This window comes from Myxocyprinus asiaticus, chromosome 14 (assembly GCF_019703515.2).
Source record: "Myxocyprinus asiaticus isolate MX2 ecotype Aquarium Trade chromosome 14, UBuf_Myxa_2, whole genome shotgun sequence".
Taxonomy (NCBI): Eukaryota; Metazoa; Chordata; class Actinopteri; order Cypriniformes; family Catostomidae; genus Myxocyprinus; species Myxocyprinus asiaticus.
In genome coordinates this window covers 37688-58080 of record NC_059357.1, presented here as the reverse complement: position 1 = coordinate 58080, position 20393 = coordinate 37688, and the positions used below count along the sequence as shown (strand labels likewise).

General features: G+C 37.4%; 1 protein-coding gene across 1 annotated transcript; it reads left to right on the top strand.

The window, feature by feature from the left end:
• Positions 1 to 27: 27 nt before the first annotated feature.
• On the top strand, positions 28 to 18146 carry ddx47 (DEAD (Asp-Glu-Ala-Asp) box polypeptide 47). The gene is made up of 12 exons (XM_051716590.1): positions 28 to 183; positions 643 to 736; positions 937 to 1125; positions 1959 to 2030; positions 8762 to 8880; positions 10974 to 11045; positions 11129 to 11245; positions 11407 to 11553; positions 16580 to 16717; positions 16968 to 17038; positions 17499 to 17628; positions 17718 to 18146. The coding sequence occupies exons 1-12, from the start codon at positions 82 to 84 to the stop codon at positions 17925 to 17927; spliced, it is 1461 nt and encodes a 486-aa protein (XP_051572550.1). The 5' UTR covers positions 28 to 81; the 3' UTR covers positions 17928 to 18146.
• Positions 18147 to 20393: the final 2247 nt, after the last annotated feature.

Here is a 20393-nt window from a genome sequence, read left to right as displayed (position 1 = left end):
AAACCACAGCGCAATTGCAGCGTCACTTCCGACCATGCGCAGTGTCTTAAACACGTAACACGTGGGAGAAGTGCAGCAAACATGGCGGAGCAGAGAGAAACAAATACAGAAGAAGAGAAAATAAACACACAAACTGTCGAAGACAACACAACAGAAGACACACACACGAGCTTCAGAGATCTGGTGAGATTCACTACAGTTCGATTCAGTTCACATGATGAATCGTTTCATTAGAGAGCTTCTCTAGTGATGCTCACATGAACCGTTCTCAATTTTTGAGGTTTTCAGTAGAAATTGATTAAAATAATCTTCATGAATCAAATCTGTTTGTTAGAGAGTGTGTGTGTGTGTGAGAGAGAGAGTGTGTTTGTGAGTGTGTGTGTGTGTGTTTGTATGTGTATGTGTGTGAGTGTGCGTGTGTGTGTTTGTAGCAAATATCATTACTTCCGTACATGTTTTTGTATTTTTTTATAAAGCTGTTCACTGGGAATTCAGATTTGAGACGTTATAGACGTGACAATGTAATTGGTAAATCTATTCTAATAAAAGTAACTTTATATATTTATAATAAAAACTCCCTATATAAACCATTGTGTTTATAATGTCTTCACAAATATAACAAAACTTGTGTGTGTGATTTAGGGTGTCACTGAAGTTCTCTGTGAAGCTTGTGATCAGTTAGGATGGAAGAAGCCGACCAAGATCCAGGTGGAGGCCATTCCTGTCGCTCTAGAAGGTGACCAGCTCCACAAACACACAACGCAGTAACACATACAACAAACACACACATGCAAACACACTCACACACACATAAACATGTCAGGCTGTGTAAGTGTGTTAGAAGTTGTTTTTTTTGGCTGCAGGTTTGGAGTTTTTGTTGGTTGTTTCTCTTATAGCTGCAGTGTTTGTGTGTGTGTGTGTGTGTGTCTGTCTCAGGTCGTGATGTCATCGGTTTAGCAGAGACCGGTTCAGGTAAGACCGGAGCGTTTGCTCTTCCCATCCTGCAGTCGCTCCTGGAGTCTGCGCAGCGGCTGCATTCACTCATTCTGACACCAACACGAGAACTCGCCTTCCAGATCTCTGAGCAGTTTGAGGCGCTCGGTTCCAGCATCGGCGTCAAGACAGGTATGTGAACCCTGTCATACGTGATAACTGTCCATTTTACATGTTAATTAGGGCAATTCAACAGGGCTATTAATGATGTCTCTGGACTGTAATACGTTTTTCTTCTATTGTAATTTAATCTGCCGTTTTTATGAGTCCCAGAGTCAGCAGAAATACAGTTCTGAGATCAGTTTATTGAAGAGGACCATTTATAAAAACACACGGTTGATCATTAACTGATTCAGTGTTAATGATGCACAAATAAAATCATCCGTCTGACACGTGTTCATTAATACGAATTATGACAACAGATTGACAAATTCATTTTGTGGACTGTAGGTCAATGATAGCTTTATGTTCAATATTATAGAAATAAACAATAATTAGATATTATATATAATAATAATAATAGAATTGTTTAATCATATTGAATTTTTATTTGTGGAGGGTTAGTGACCTTTTTATTGGCATATGCAATTAATTTGATTTTAAAATGTTAATTGATTTACAGCCCTAATAATAATTGAATTAAACATGTGACCACAGTGATGGAAATTAAAATATCATTTATTGTTTTTAACACTAATATTCAGTATTTATTGGATTTCACAGACACACTTATAAATGTCATTTGTGCGTGTGTGTGTGTGCGTGCGTGCCTGTGTTTGTATGTATGTGTGCGTGTTTGTGTGTGCGTGCGCGTTTGTGTGTGCGCGTGTGCGCGTGCGTTTGTGTGTGCGTGTTTGCGCGTGCGTGCGTGTTTGTTTGTATGTGTGTGTGCGCGCGTGTTTGTATGTGTGTGTGCGCGCGTGTTTATGTGTGTGCGCGCGTGTATGTATGTGTGTGTGTTTCAGCTGTGGTTGTTGGAGGGATCGATATGATGTCACAGTCGCTGGTTTTGGCTAAGAAACCTCACGTCATCATCGGTAAGAGCTCATTTTAATGTGAATATTCTGCTCTGCACATGTTCAAATCTTTGATTATTAAAAATGAAGAACACTTTTAGGTTTTATTTGGGGGCAGAAAATATATCTTCATCTGCCATTGAATAAGATGTGTTTTTATAATGAATTATTAGTGTGAGTGCAGATGAAACGTGTCTCATACGGTCAGATGTGACCATGTTACTCTTGAGTGTGTGATATGACAGTCATGTGTTCAGCAGGGTCTTTTCATGAGTTGAAATATGAATTGAATTGGCAACATCCCACAGGAAGTGGAATTTACTGAATTGCAATTCAAAGGAATTCAAAACAGTCACTTCTTGGACTTTCATTAGTCCGAGACTAATTATTTTGTGACAAATAATTAGTTATTATTTTTGAAGAAGTACGTATTTATTCCATAATTGTTAGAATTACATTTATAAACTTTTTAGACATAACATTTCTCGAAAATAAAGCTAAGATGAACATGGCCATCAACAGATTGAGTTTTTGCTGTCCAGCACATTGTTTTCAAATAACTTCATGAAAATTGATTCAAATTTTGAATCTATTGAATAATTGAGCAAATTAGAGCATTCTGGGAAATGAAGTGTTCTGCACCATGGTCAATAATGAAAATATGATAAATATTGTGAAATAAATGAAATTCACATTTCTATTGGTGGCATTTCAAACATGATTACATCTTATTATATTTATTATTGATTATTAATACTGTAAACAGTGATGTGTTTGTACAACTTAAAGAAATTAGGTTTGCATTATTTTTTTTTTAAGTTGAATTAATGTACTTAATTTTCAGTAAATTAACTGAACTTAAAATGTCAACCTGCCACAACTTTTACATATTAGTTGTACATATTAAATATAATTTTTTTACATATTTAACAATACATATTAAAATTAAGCACTTTTTAAGAATATTTTTAAAACTGTCATCTTTCCTTCATTGACATGTTTTTAAACGGATCTCATGTACATTTCTATAATATTTCATGGAAAGTGATGCGCTTGCTGTCTTCAGCCAATAATATCACATTTGAAGTCATCACGTGAACACTTATGAGGACAAAAATATATTCAGTATTTTAAAGTGTCACGCACAGACCTCATTACTCGGTACATAACACACAACAAGGGTAACAATCAACAAATTGATAATTTTATTACAGAAACAAATTTATCCTGACATCACAAAACAAGTTACTTGCCGAGACAACAAAATCAACAACAACAATGCAACCATATTATTCATGCCCAAGTGCATGCTGGGAAGAGATTGAATGGGACTGAACCAAATAAACATTTTGTGTAGGCCAATTTGGACTTAAATAAATGCAATAAAAAAAATACATAATGCATCTCCATTACTTGTGCCGAAAAACTACAATAACCAAGTAAATCTTTTAGTGTTTTTTCAGCTTTATTTACTTGATCTAAGATTTTTTTTACAGCGTAATTTATGCATGTGATATTAAAAAAATACATTTAAAAAGAGATTGAGTTTATTTGAATTTCATTCCACATCCTTTATGCTACCTCAATTCAAATTCATGAATTGAATTGGCATTCCTCATTCAGTTCTGAATGATGCCCAGCGCTGGCATTCAGTCCAGAGTAGGGTTGGGTGGTATAGTGGTAATAAACGTTTGGCTTCGATACGTTACCCGCACTATTACCTCAGTATCGATACTAAATTGATACTTCAGCAACAAATAAAGAGCGTCAGATTACTGATGAAAAGGACTTGATTAAAGTCTTGCCGTTGCAAATTCTGCATTTTCCATCTGAACCTTTCTGGATTCCATGTTTTAAGTGTTATCATCCTAACCCTTGAAAAAAATAACATAGATTATCATTATTCATTTTACTACAATTATTATTGCATGTAAGAAATATCACAAAAACAAGTGTACTGAATAACTGCTGTAGCAGCTTTGTGTCACAGGTAATCAGATTATTTTCTTTAATATTTTAATTTTTACTGTGAAACTCTGTCGTGCAGAATTATATCTGACCAAAAACAAAACAGCAATTTTTTTGTTAAATTGATTATTATATTTTTATTTGATTAAAGCTCTATGTATTCATTGATTAAACACTTGATGATAATATTTAATTAAAACATGGAATCCAGAAATATTAAAATGCAGAATTTGCAACTGCAAGACTTTATAATAAACTGCAAATTAATAATAATTTATTTATATTATATATTTTATTCTGTAGGTATTGTTTAGAAACTAAATTACAGAAACAACAAAATACTGAACTGTTAACAGTAATCATTATACATTATTATAATTATTTTGTATTTTATTATTTTTTTTATTCAATTTATACATTTTAAATAATTCAAAAAATATGTTTGACAGTGAGGCATACAATTAAATTGAGTATAGGGTTAGGGTTAGGAATAACTAAATTTAGAAATAACTAATTATTAAAATGCTAATAATACAAGCAATGCACCTCAATTTGGTAATACTGTGGTATTTTATGTGACGGTTATCATAAATCTCATACTTTTACACCTCTAGTTATTAATGTTAATGAGGTGATTTTCATATAAAGGGTTTCGGTCCATGTAGGTCTCCAACGGTACATGCACAATTATCTTTAGTTTTATATGTTTATTATTAGGAATCATATGTATAGTGCAGGTTCACAGTAAAAATTGTTGCAGCCTCTGTGTTTACTAAATAATTTCAATCTCTCGTACCGAACCGTGACCCCAAACCTGCACTGAACTGTCCCATGAGGGAAATGTGGGACGTTTGTTAATTTGATTTGAAAATGTACATGAATTTGGTATGTGTCTCTTTTGCCTTAATTCATGTTATCCATCAAATAAATATTCCTAAATCAAAAATATAGCTGCAAGTAGCAATGACTGGGGCCAAACCCTAAAGCACAATGCAGAGAGCTCCGTCACAACAGACTCGCAACGTTTATACCAGCTGAAGCGGGTATTGAACTGGGGTTCACCCAGTCTTTCGAACTGAAACCCAGAGCTCTAACCATTGCGCCACACAATCGACAAGTCTGACTAACGTCAAAGAGACATTCTTGGTTGAGAGTACACAAATATTTCTGACAAAACAGTTACAGTTTAGTTTTTTAAAATTGAAACAGGTATTACACAAAGTCTGCATTATAGTAAGCACAATATGAAGACTCAAAGATCAACAGAAGTACAGATTCTGAAACTGCTCTTTCCTGGACTCGAACTCAGAACCTTTTGACCGTATCCCAATGTGTTAACCACTGGGCCATTCAGTTGACAGCTCAAAAGTGCCAAAGAGACATTCCTGAGAGCAACAGGTTTTAAATAATAAATACATGTAGCTCTGCCAATTTCAGAAGACTTTGAATAAGGAAGCAATGATACATTAAAAGTTTTGTTTAAATTGAATTTGGTTCAATTGTTTATTTGTTTAAATGTACGTAATGTTTTCATAAAATTCAGAATGGCGGAGAAGTTATATGGCTGACGTTGTAAAAATATATATAGTTGAAATTAGGGATGCACCAATATGAATGTCTGGGCCGATACAGATAACGATAATTCACAGCTCATTGTAGCCGATACCGATAACCGATATTTAAAAAAAAGTTTAAATGTTTAATCCTTTAACCTGTAACTTCTAGCTAATTCATTAAAAGCTTGAATCAGAAATGTGCTTATGTTACAGATGAAGGCTGATTTGAATGAGAAATCAATGAAAATAGACTAGCAGTAATTGTACAGTGATCATTTATTTGAGTGTTTGCAGTAATCCTAAAGACTTACAAACAGAGAGTAATGAACTTCAGACAGCTGTAATACTTTAAACCAAAATGAGGTGATTAACAGCATGTAAAGAACATTAAAACAACAAAACACAATACAGACCCTAAACTCTGTATACATGGTGTAGTGTTTATGACTGTGTGTGCAGCTGTGGTTGTGTGTGTTACTTATGTATGTGTGCTTATGCACGTGTCATTTAGACGCTTCTACAGCGCTCATCCATGAAATGTGAACACAATCATAATGGGAATAGGTAACATTATACAGATGTAATAGTCATGAGTTATAACATTAGAAAAGTCTCAACTCAAAATACAAGCACGTTCATTTCACTCACAAACTAGTGTTTTTGGCCATCTTTAGTCACACTGTGAAACTTCAAGATCTATGAACCGTGTTAGGTTGTTTTGTGGCATGTTCCTACATTCTGTTTGTTTCATTCATTAATAAGCAAAAATTATCACCCCCAAATAACACAAGTTTTTGTCACGTTTTCGTTTATTGCCTCATGAAGCACAAACAGAATATCGGAAATGGCATGTTGTTACTCACAGCAGATGGTCCTGAATTAAAACCAGACCCAAACAACGTAACAAGGTGCTGAGATCTTGAAATAATCCACATAGACCGACATCGGCTTGGCTCTCACCGGATGTCACTCACACAGACACGCAGTGTGTGCGCACATACACAGTGTTTGAGGCTGCCCGAGTCTGTGCCTGAAGGAAAGACGCTGTTGGCAGTCAGAGATATTATAGCCGCAAGCAAATAAACCGTAACAAATTATTGGCAAACATATCAGCGGTAATTCCATTATTGGCTCGATAATATTTTGTTTTTCCCAGTTATCGGCCAATAATATATCGACTGCCGATATATCGTGTATCCCTAGTTGCAATCCTCATGACCCAAGGAATCCTAAGGCCACAAACTCATAATTTGAGGACAAACGGTTCAAAAGTAACAGTCCAAAATAGCCAGTCTTGACCCATAGGTGGCGCTGTCACCAAACTTCGGATTTGGTGTCCTCAGATCATTGTCCCAATGAAGTACACCAAATTTCGTTTCGATAGGACAAAGCATTCCTGAGATACATCCTCAAGTCCATTTTCATGTTGACTTCATTAAATTCACGTTGGCATAAATTCTGAACGGTAGCCCAAATTAAAATTATTTCTGGTCAGTTCTGTGAAGCTCGGTCTGGAGATTATTTTGAGCCATCGTTTGGAAAAATCAGACAAAGTTTGAAGGATGTGAAAATTTCAAACTCTAAACATCATAATCCAAGATGGCGGCCACTGTAATGGGCAGATTTTGTATATAAGTGGCCCATTTGAATCATGTCTCAACGGTTCAAAAGATATACGCAAAAGAAAAGTGCATTTTTGAACTGGTATTGGCGCTGTAGAGGATGACCTAGAGACCCCAGATTTGGTATAGAGGCTATTCATGACCCCCATCAGTCTGCCAAATGTAATCATTTTACTATGTACGGTTCATAGAGCTGAAGAAGAATAATACTAACAAGGGCTGCATGATTATAACAAAAATCATAATTGTCAATTATTGCCCTTGATATTGTAATCACGATTATTAATGACGATTATTTGATGAAATTACTGCGATGTCAATAAGCAGGCAATCGCTTATTACATACTGTAATAATGTTTGTTAATGTTACTAAAGGTTATTATAAAGGTATATCTATGGTTTAAAGTGAAGAAATATATGTATGTTCTTTTTAAACTATTGACAAAACCATTTTTAATTTCAGTCAATATGCCTGTGTCATGTAATAGGTTGATGTATACACATCCTCACACATTTAACACTTCCAAAGCCTGAAAATGTGGCATAAAAATCAAAAACTACCATCAGACATGCAATATGTGTCTTTACTGCTTAAATTATTGGCCCACATACAGTAAATTATAATATTTGACATTATTTAACAAGTTACTGCATTTAAAATCCCGTAATGTGATCTTGTTCACATAAGATGATCGTTAAATCATATTTGGCCTCAAATCTGTCACAGTTGTTGCACTTTGGAAGGTAAGATCAGCCGGTTTGTGAGAGTTGTTAAAATTTCAATCTACCAACAGCAGTCGTGTCAAATAGTTATTTATTTGAGCAGACACGATAACAAAGAAGATGGTCTGTGAAATATGACGTTGACTTCAAACAAGCTGACTTCAAAACAAACCACTTTATAGCTGTTTAATACATAAATACAACGTATTCTTTTTTAATAAATTGTACACAAAAATCGAGCAACGCAAAAATATTCAAACTTCTAATGACTGAAGCTGTCACTCACTGTTTGAGCTCTGCAGTTCAGCTCTCACATATAATAATAATAATAATAATATAACTGCTTAAACAACACAATAAATCAGTTATATACACCCTATCTGTGCGGTAAATAAAACGGTGCGACATGCAACGAATTGAAAATAATTTAAAATTGTACACTTTTGTTCTGCAGCTTCTTTTGGACTGTCAGATTGTTTCTTTAGCACTAATTTTTGTGTGCCATCACAAACAGATGAAACATACTGTAAACAAGCATCTGGACGTCAGACTATTTAAAACTTGAGCTGAAGGATCGGTTGTCATCAGTGACTCACCTCGTCTCTGATTGGCCGTTTCATTGCTCAACGCACACATCTGGGATTGGTTAGAAACTTAACCGCTGTTAAAACACTTTCTAAATAGAAACCATTAACGCAACAGGAGTACACTTAAATTGAATAATCATCAGTTTTCACGATTACATAATTGTGATGTCCATAATTGTAATTGCCATTAGTTCTCTAATAACAGATACAATACGGGCTCTCATCCTGCTGTTTAGTTGGACACCGTTCAGATGATCTTCTCAAAAAAAAATTCTGTCTGTCCTTCTCTCTCTCAGCGACTCCAGGACGATTGGTCGATCACCTGGAAAACACAAAAGGCTTCAACCTGCGAGCGCTCAAATATCTGGTGATGGATGAAGCCGACCGCATTCTTAACATGGACTTTGAGTCTGAGGTATACACACACACACACACACACACACACACACACACACGGGAGGCCGATCAGGGCTTGTATATACACAACAAGTATCCTTACACCTTCAGAATAAAAGCACCAATGTTATATTTGCTGAAAACATTAGCCAAAAGATACAAACTGAACACAATTTAAAATAAAATCTTACATCTGGATTGTCATCTTTGATGTCAGTTATGCCCTTTTCTAAAATCTCTGTGGATTGTCATATAACTGGCGTAAGAGCTTTAATTGATGGTTAGTTAATGCAGCTTATGGAAAGTGTTGACAACATTTCTAAATGTGTGTATGAGTGGTTATTGTTTTGCCCATAATATGTTGACGGTTCTCTTTTAAATGTATAAATTCATTGTGTCATTGCGTATGGGTTATTTATTCAGCAGATCTTGGTTAAGTGAAATGTCATCATGCACGCCATTAACAGCCCAGTTTGTTTGGTGAATTATGTGATTACCCAAGTTGTTTAAGTTGTTGTAGTGTACTGTTTCAATCTTAACTGTGGTGTAATGTAAGGTTAGATAAAACGACAAACACTGTAAAGATACAGACTTTCTTTACATGTAGTTCATGATGTTGACAAATATTATATGCGGATACCACTCATTTGTGAAGTTTTCAATACAGTTTAAATGCACAAATACATTGGACAGTAATACTAGACCAACAACAGAATAAAAATGAACATTAAACATACCAATTATTTACCAGACTGCTCTATAAAGCCACATGATACACCAACACTGAAGTATTTGATTGTAAAACTCGATTGTCTTTGTTTTCCCTGAACCTGAAACCGCCTTTTACAAGACACCTTATTTTGTTCTTTTAATAGTAACTTAAAATTTACAAATTACTTCTGCTTTTTGCCTTTTGGGGGCAGTAAAATGAAGCTTAAGAAAACAATGAATTAACCTAGATCAGAAACATAGTTTTCAGTTATCAAAAACATTTTCTTGACCTTTGCCTTTCATCACCATTGCATGTCTTTCTCAGACGACAGTATATATTAATATTGGGCAGAAATCCTGTGTAATAGTTGTCATTTATCATACTAAAGAGGAATATCTTACTATATCTATTGTCTAAGTGCCAGATGCTGTTTTTTTGCTGAACCCTTACTGTGAAACTCTTACGCACGCACGCACACACACACACACACACACACACACACACACACACACACAAGCACGTATGAGATTGGAATATGTCAAAGTGCTTTACATTCAAAAAAAGTGTCAGTGTTAGGATACTCTAAGTAACCGCACAGGTTCCTTGTGTATGTGCAAGCGTGATGTAAATGCACAAGCTTTTCAACACAGTGTGTGCAAGCTAGAGGTCGACAACCCGACCCGGACCCGAGAACCGCACGGAATTTATATTATTACAAACACACGCATACGCGCACATAAACGCACACACACACTCACGCACACACTCTCATTCAAACAAACACACACACACACTCTCATACAAACACACTCACTCACTCATGCACACACTCACTCACGCACACACACTCATTCAAACAAACACACACACACTCTCATACAAACACACACACTCACTCGTGCACACACAAACACACTCACAGACACACTCATACAAACACACACTCATAGAAACACTCACGCGCACACTCTCATTGAAACAAACACACACACACTCACGCACACTCTCATTGAAACAAACACACTCACGCGCACACTCTCATTCAAACAAACACACACACTCACAGACACACTCACGCACACACTCTCATTCAAACACACACACACTCTCATACAAACACAGACACTCATGCGCACAAACGCACACACTCATGCACACAGTCACAAACACACACACACAGCGTGACATGTCAGTGATCAGAACCGCGTCCCGTGATTCCAGCGTGTTGATCGTTGCATGAAAACTTGTACAGTCGAGCTTTACAAAGAACACAAACAGTTCAATCTGTTTTCTCCCCAAAAACATTCATGTGAACAATTGAACTAAAAGAAACTGTTTATTGAGATGTTAGCATGAGATAAAATATCACACGTGTTTGAAATATTGTGTGTTTCTGTCAGGTGGACAAAATTCTGAAGGTGATTCCTCGAGAACGGCGAACTTTCCTGTTTTCAGCCACAATGACTAAAAAGGTACAAAGAGTTTGAATGTGTGACGGATTTTAAATCAGGAGCTCAAACATGCAGAATAACATGTCGACGTGTTCTCATTTCAGGTGCAGAAACTGCAGCGAGCGGCACTTCGTGATCCCGTCAAATGTACCGTTTCCACCAAATACGCCACCGTGGAAAAACTGCAACAGTATTACATATTCATCCCATCGAAATACAAGGTTTTTCAGTGATGAACAAATGATTGTGATGTGCTGAACTGTTTAACACATTAAATGTATTGTTACAGTGTTACTTTGACATTTGTTTCATTATTTATCATCATAATGACTTTTGTAAATGTGTTTTTGTGCAGATGCTGATCTTTATGTGTGTGTTTCAGGACTGTTATCTGGTTTCTATTCTCAATGAATTGGCTGGAAACTCTTTCATGGTTTTCTGCAGCACGTGTAATAATGCCCAGCGTGTGGCGCTGTTGCTCAGAAACCTCGGCATCACCGCCATCCCGCTGCACGGACAGATGAGTCAGGTACAGACGAGCGAGTCATGACGTGATGATTCATGTTGTTTTGTGTCATTAAAGGGATAGTTCACCCAGTCCTCATCATTTACTCATGCTTGTGTTGTTTTAAACCAAACTTTTATTAAAAATAATATTACAATATCTGATTACCCCCTCAACCCCACTGCCTGACACAAGTAAAAATACATATGAAAAATAATGCAAACAAACAATCAACATTACAAATATGATTAAAATGTGCATTCTTGACTTTACCCTCACGTCTCACAATGAAATCAGTGGGAACGAGTTTTCAGCTGGTCATTATTCCCTTCAGCAACGTGTTTAACCTCGGAGAAGGTGAATATACTTGTTTTCTTTTATAAAAATCTGCGTTAGATGATGTTGCAAGTAAAGGGTCAGTTTTTGGCTGTACTTTATCGATAATGATAACCCTTGAGCAGGGCCCTTGACCCTATCTGCTCCAGGGGCCATATCTTGGCTGACCCTGCACTCTGACCCCAGCTTAGTTGGGATATGTGAAAACAATTAAATTTCACTGTATATATGCAAAAATGGATGTATAATATGTGACCAAAATAAAGGCTTCTATTAGAAATGTAGACTCTGCATAGACTTTGTGTTCAGCGTAGACTCGTATTAGGCGTAGACTAGACTCAGTGGTTCATGCAGTGTCATGAGTTTTTTTTATTTTTTTTTTATCCCCTTTTCTCCCAGTTTGGAATGTCCAATTCCCACTACTTAGTAGGTCCTCGTGGTGGCACGGTTACCACAATCGGGGTGGTGGAGGATAATTCTCAGTTGTCTCCGCTTCTGAGACCGTCAATCCGTGCATCTTATCATGTGACTCGCTGTGCATGACACCGCGGAGACTCACAGCATGTGGAGGCTCATGCTACTCTCCACGATCCACACACAACTTACCACACGCCCCATTGAGAGCGAGAACCACTAATCACGACCACGAGGAGGTTACCCTAATGATGAGCTCTTATTTAACTTTTGTTTCTATGTTGGCCATCCAGGTTACACATTGGAAATTCATTTATTGAAACACATTAAACCAAAGATATTTCTGAATTCAAATGACACTTCAGATGAAAAAAAAAAGCAATTAAAAGAACAATTTGGACAGTTAGAAAAGTAAATAATAATAATGATAATAATTGAAATATTAATAGATCTTAACCTCTAGAAAGTTCATCATTTGTACTTTCATAAAACGACTAACAGAGTTTACTTCACTTGGTCTGTGTTTAAACGAATAGAAAACATGTCGTATCAGTCTAATAAACCCTGATTAACCCTGCTTTATAATTTACACTTGTGTTCTTATTAAATTTGTGTTTGTACTGCACTTTTAGTTAATGCAGTTAATGCTGCCTAAAGAAAATTAAATGGAACTAAATTTTAGGTTAATGGTGAACATGTTTTGTATTATTTTATGATTTAATGACTTTCATCTTTGTTTTTTCAACTGCTTTACCTAAACATATTGTAAGGTTGATTAATACGCACGCCATCATTTTTTAGAGGTCAACCTATATATCGGTTTTGCTGATTAATCGACACCGATAACAGATTACTGAACTATCGGTTATCTGCAAAAATCCACACCGATAGTTTTTCCCCGTTGCGTCTGGTGCTGGAGCGGCTGGGAAGGGTCCGCTGTCGTTATACAGTATGAGAGCGTCCTCTAGAGGCGAAATAAAAACACTTCACTGACACCTTGTGCTGTTTGACACGTGAGATTACATAGAGCGAAACACTTCAGATGTGGATTTAAAACATCAATGAAAAGGTATGTATACAGTACAGTACACGTCAGATCATTATAAAGTAATTTGTTGACTAGATGTTGCATTAGTAAAGAACAGCAGTATGTTTGCAGACAAGGCTGAGAGGATGATAACATTAAAGCTAACCTCAAGCGGTTAGAGTAATGTGACAAAAATACACGCAAGTCCTACCCAAATGTTTAAATGTCACGATTGTTCCTATCTATTACCATTTATTTGCATTAGTTTATATCCAGCTAGTCACGTTTACGCATTCATTAGCCAGCTAAGTTGTATTTTTAAAGCTAGTAACATGAGAAAGCAAATTAATGTCTTCATGCAGCCGAGAGAAATGTATGAACAAATCAGAAACGCAAACATTTTCTTATCCTCACTGTAATATGATGACTTCAGATCGATCACATTCTTGCGCTAATAAAGGCGAGACACAGCGCAACAAATACTGTTTAACAGAAAGCAGGTGTCTCAATATGCTTTTAAAGTTCTTTTTAATTAGACTATTTTTTAATTATCTAAAAAAAACACTCACTTCTGCACGAGACGCTGAATAACAAAAAAAAACAAAGGGAAACAAAGATGTTCGTCTAGCGCGCATTTACATAGAAAAACTAATAGATTGGTTGCAAAAGCGTTCGGTGTGAACAGCCCCTTACAGTTGCTGGAGGTCTTTGGCCATTGCGTCTTGCTCTCTTATAAGCGTTTCTCAGATTAAGCAGTGAGTTGTTTAAATGCTTTGTCTGGAAAGATGTTCAACTTGTAAATGTGTGTCTCGAGATTCTTGTGTTCGTTTCCAGTCTGTTGTGTTTCGTCTGATTGAACAGCCCCTGACCTGTGCTCATAGTCGGAGCCGCTTTACCACCGAGTTCAGCTGAATGCCACTGCTATCTGTGAATATTTTGACAAACCATGACAGAATGAACCATCAATCTATCCGTTTCACCTTCGTATTAGCCCGCAATAGCATTGTCGATTTTTATCTAATACACCAGTTTAGCGAGACATGGAAATACTGTACTTGGTTACGTGGTCAGTTGATGGGTTGTTTCCTTGGTTGCGTTTTGCAGTCTGGGAGTCGAGCCAAAGATGACTTAAGGGTTGGAGAAGCCAATCGGGAATGATGAGTCGAGATGAATGACCCGGTTTCATTCATAGGCAGGTTGCTGTGGAGTGTTCAATGGTCGAAGGCAGTTGCGGCGAAGTAAACTAGTATCGCAAAAACTTTGCGGAAAACAAAGACTGGATGATAACACTCAGCGGTTAAGGCTCTGGGTTACTGACCAGAAGGCCAGGGGTTCAAGCCCCAGCACTGCCAAGATGCCACTGTTGGGCCCTTGAGCAGGGCCCTTGACCCTATCTGCTCCAGGGGCCATATCTTGGCTGACCCTGCACTCTGACCCCAGCTTAGTTGGGATATGTGAAAACAATTAAATTTCACTGTATATATGCAAAAATGGATGTATAATATGTGACCAAAATAAAGGCTTCTATTAGAAATGTAGACTCTGCATAGACTTTGTGTTCAGCGTAGACTCGTATTAGGCGTAGACTAGACTCAGTGGTTCATGCAGTGTCATGAGTTTTTTTTATTTTTTTTTTATCCCCTTTTCTCCCAGTTTGGAATGTCCAATTCCCACTACTTAGTAGGTCCTCGTGGTGGCACGGTTACCACAATCGGGGTGGTGGAGGATAATTCTCAGTTGTCTCCGCTTCTGAGACCGTCAATCCGTGCATCTTATCACGTGACTCGCTGTGCATGACACCGCGGAGACTCACAGCATGTGGAGGCTCATGCTACTCTCCACGATCCACACACAACTCACCACACGCCCCATTGAGAGCGAGAACCACTAATCACAACCACGAGGAGGTTACCCCATGTGACTCTACCCTCCCTAGCAACCGGGCCAATTTGGTTGCTTAGGAGACCTGGCTGGAGTCACTCAGCACACCCTGGATTCAAACTCATGACTCCAGGGGTGGGTGTCATGAGGTTTAAACCTTTCTAACTGGGTACAACCCAAAAGACTTCTGACCAGTCAAATATTAACTTGACCACGGGGCGTAAACAGCTTTTCCCGCCTCAAGTTAATTAGCATATCATTCTCTTACATGCTTTTCTTTAGGGGCCTGCTCTGACTAGATGTACTTCAGCCTTAAACATTGATAGCTACAATACAATGCAAGTTATGGGATTTTACCCAACATCAACATTCAGGAAATTTACTATAGACCTTATAGATACCAAACATGCATGATAATCGATTAAAAGAGTAATAAGAATAAATCATATGGTTAAAGCAAGGATAACATTACATGAGGTAGATTAAACCCACAAACTCACATGAAGACCTTTTGAGATTTTGTGTTTCTTCATTCTGTCATCTCGGGCTTCTCTGTGTCAGTGTGTATGAACCCACAGTGACAAATGACATTTGCCACTACATGATCGTTAAATGAAAGTGAAACCGGAAAGCTTTGCATTCACTAAAATCCTCATGTATATTTTTGCGGGAGTTTGGCCACGAACCTCAACAGTCGGCGTGTGAATCACCGTGCTTCATGTTCATCTTCACACGCTCTTCAGGAGCTGAATTCACTGAGACAGTCGGAGTTCAGTTGAACGAGACACTCAAATGCACAGTTCGTTCTCTTATTTGGACATTAAAATGTGAGAGGAATTTAAAGTGCACAATAATCAGATGATTATTTAATAATCCAGACAGGCATATTAGTATCTAAAGTACATAACTACTGAGCTACTATTTCATGTATTTGGCAACTTTCCAGCTCCATTGTTTGTCATTTTCCAATATTGTCGATCATTGTCTGTCTATGACTGTCACAATCAACATTGGGTTTTTTATCAGATATCTCAAATATCCAATTACATCATCCTATCACCCAGCCCTAAAACCCATATGACTTTATTTCTTCTGTGAAATGCAAAACGAGACATTTTCACCGAATTTTAGCATATAATGAAAGTGAATAATGACTCTGGTCTGTTAAGATCCATAAAGGACAAAAATCACCATAAAACCAGTAAAAGTAATTAATGTGACTCGTGCACTATAAATCTTCTGAGGGAACTGTTCACACAGCCGTGAGAAGATTATAAATCCTTTTCCTTTTGTAAAACGAGAGTGAGTCATGACAGAATCAGTATTTTTGTATGAACTATTCCTTTAATAGTGTGTGGCCTGTCATGATGTTGATTGTGTTTTTGTGTTCAGAACAAGCGTTTAGGAGCTCTAAACAAGTTCAAGTCAAAGTCTCGCTCAGTACTGCTGGCGACTGATGTGGCATCTCGCGGCCTCGATATTCCTCACGTAGACTGTGTCATCAACTTTGACATCCCCACACACTCAAAGGTACACACACACACACACAGGTGTACACACACACACACACACACAAAGGTGTATACACACACACACACACACACACAAAGGTGTATACACACACACACACACACACACACAGGTGTACACACACACACTCAAAGGTACACACACAAAGGTGTACACACACACACAAAGGTGTACACACATGCACACACATGTTCAGCTGTGTTTCTGTGCTGTTGTTGTGAGTGTTTCTGATTGTATTTTGTCTCTTCAGGATTACATTCATCGTGTCGGCAGAACAGCGCGAGCTGGCAGATCTGGGAAATCCATCACATTTGTCACGCAGTCAGTCTCTCTTTCTCTTGTAAAATGAGTTGTGTGTGTGTGTGTGTGTGTGTGTGTGGATGTGCTTTGAGTTTGAACACTGTTGAATTAATGAAAGTTAATGTTAACTCTGCAGCCATGATGAACAATTCATTTTCAGTCAAGTCATTGATTTTACTGATATCACAGTGAACACGTATACATGCATTTATTCATTTTTCAACATGTCAATCACTTTAGTTTTGCTCTTAAAGTTCACCCTAACGGATGCTAGACAAGAATCATGAATATTTTTATTACATTTGAACGTTTTTTTTTTCAAGAATATCATTAACTACATTACAAAACTCTGTTGTGAAAATATATCTTTAATTGCACTCATCATATGAGCAGCTAGTCAGTAATTGTACTGATGTTAATTTTCACAAACATTCAAATCAGACCCATGGTTCTGTGTGTGTGTGTGTGTGTGTGTGTTCAGGTATGATGTTGAGCTCTTCCAGCGCATTGAAGTGTTGATTGGGAAGAAACTGCCCGCCTTCCCCACACAGGAAGAGGAAGTGATGATGCTCATGGAGCGAGTGAGCGAAGCTCAAAGATTTGCGCGGATCGTACGTCCTGATTCACACCTTATTTGTCTGTTTATGATTCAAAGCGTGAACGAGTGTGTCGATTTATGAACACAATCTGTTTCTTTCAGGAGATGAAAGAACAAGGTGAGAAACGGAAAAGACCAAAAGCGGGAGAGGAAGCGGCTGATGATGGCGAGCAGTCGAGCGGCGTGAGGAAGAAAGTGAAGGGTGGCGCGTTCAGAGGAGGGAGAGGTGGCATGTCGAGAGGTGGCATGTCGAGAGGTGGCATGTCGAGAGGTGGCGGCTCGAGAGGTGGCGGCTCGAGAAGAGGCCGCTGAAAGACGTTGTGTGTTTCTGTGTAATAAAAACTCTTCCACATTCCAGCTTTTTGTATTATTGCACATATTAATCAACATCGTCAATGAACAAAACCGTCAACACGTGGTTAATTCTGTCAGTTTTATTTAGAAACTTCAGTTATTTCAATGTAATTAACCTCATTATTCAGCTGTAGCTTTAAACTCCTGTATATCAAAATAAACAATGTCACCACAAAACTTTTAAAGCATAAGGAGCATACTTTAAAACAAAAGTATAACAGGCCCAGTTTAATGGACATATTTGGCAATTCAGGGTTTATTGATGTGACTAATTAAAATCACATTGTTGAAATAACTCGGATCTGTATACTGCCAAGTAGAAATGTGTTTACACAGAACAGTGTGAATTCTGTCATGAATTCAGCAAGATGCTGGAAATGTTCCTTTCAGATTCTGTATAAATGCTGCTATTTAAAAATATGTGTTGCCAACCCCCTGATAAAGACAAATGACACTGAAGCCGGAGAAGACTTTTATCATTCAAGACAATTCAAACAATGACATGGGTTTTGTTCATCTTTAAACAATGTCTTACCACGTCAAACCAAGACATCGATCGGTTACTGCATAAAAACATACAGTTTGTCACATTGACCCAGCTGATATATTCTGGCCTATGTTAACACATTTGAAAGTGTTTTCATGAAGACTGGCTCTCAGATGAGATTATCAGTCAGTGTTGAAGATGACTGTGTGTGGTAAAAAAACAATCCAGTCTAACACATAGTAAAGCAACAGCACGTTAAAAAAAAAAAAAAAACTAGGGTAAAGATTAAATATGCGAATTATACATAGAAAATTATTTTTCCTATTTACACATGTAACAAACATGTCTGACAATTCGGTCTTCTAACATGTATTCAGCTAATGTCTTATGACATTTAATTCAAACATGCATTCAAATGTATGTACACATTTAAAACAAGAAGTGAAACAATCTTGTCTTCTATCAAATTTCATTCATAACAGTATTCAAGTAGACCATTTTTACGACTTTCCTAGTCGGAATCATCTAAAATGATCAGTTTCCCATTCGTAAATACAACTTCGCCTGAATATTTATGTGCTCAGAACACGTAAATAAACTACTACTGACTCTACTTGAAGGGCATTTAAAGGCTAGGTCAGCATCTTCTTCCGTATTGCATGATCATCATTTTGTTTCAGCTTTTGTGATTGGCCAGGACTTAATTGCGCCCGTCAGCCCAGCCAATTACAGGCCTGCTCTGTGCCTACTGAATATATAAGTGCTGCATTCACACCTGAAACAGTTTTGGCTTATTAGTGCTCCACACTCCTGTCCAGTTGGTGGTGGTAATGCACCGGAAGTTGGTTTGCCAACCGCCATTAAACATCATTAGAAGAAGAAACAGTTTTGGCATGAATATTTAAAATTGCAGCATGAGATTAGAAAGGTTGAAAGCAGGATTGGGTGAGTTAATCCAAAAAATAATACACGAAAAAAAGTCTGTATTTCCTCGTTCTATGTCGCAGTACCAGAGGTGTATAAATCTCTGAAAAATGTCTTTACTAATGTAGATTTTTTTTTTAGCACTTCTGCTTTACCTAAGAGTTTCTGCTGACTAATGTCACTATAAATCATTGTGAGAAGAAAACAAATTATTACCAATACTTTAATTTTGATACTTTTCTGAAAACAAACCAATAAATGAATAAATCTGGTGAAAATGTAAGAGTTTCCAGCTTTTTGAAAGCCTACTGCAACTGTAAGTACTTGTGTATCATGTAATATATGTTTAAGTGTGTATGTATTGTGAGTTTTGTTTGTATATTGTGTATGTAATCTTGATGTGTATTACGGTGCAGTGATATTGATATCCGATTCACGAATATTTTTCAAGTCTAATCTTATTCATTTCTTTTTAATTGGTCAAGTCTGTTCGTAAAGTGGTCTGAATAATTCATTAATTAGTTCATGAAAGGGCAGTTTTTAATCAAATCTCTGCCTATCTCTACCAGAACTAGCTGCCGGATGACAATCAGTCAGGTTTCAAAAGTGGACACTCCACCTGCTGGCTGTCAATGAGTCGCTGAGACAGGCGAAAGCTAAATCCAGATCATCCGTCCTGATTCTGCTGGACCTTTCTGCAGCCTTTGACACAGTCAACCATCAGATCTTACTCTCTACCCACTCTTCTCTGGGCATCACAGGAACTGTGCTTGACTGGTTTAATTCCTATCTCTCAGGTAGGTCCTTCAAGATAGCCTGGAGAGGTGAGGTATCCAAGCCACATCAGCTACTTACTGGGTTACCTCAGGGATCAGTGCTTGGGCCACTTCTCTTCTCTATATACACAACATCACTGGGACACATCATTCAGGCACATGGTTTCTCTTACCACTGTTACGCTGATGACACGTAAATCTACTTGTCTTTCCAGCCCAATGACACCACAGTGACTG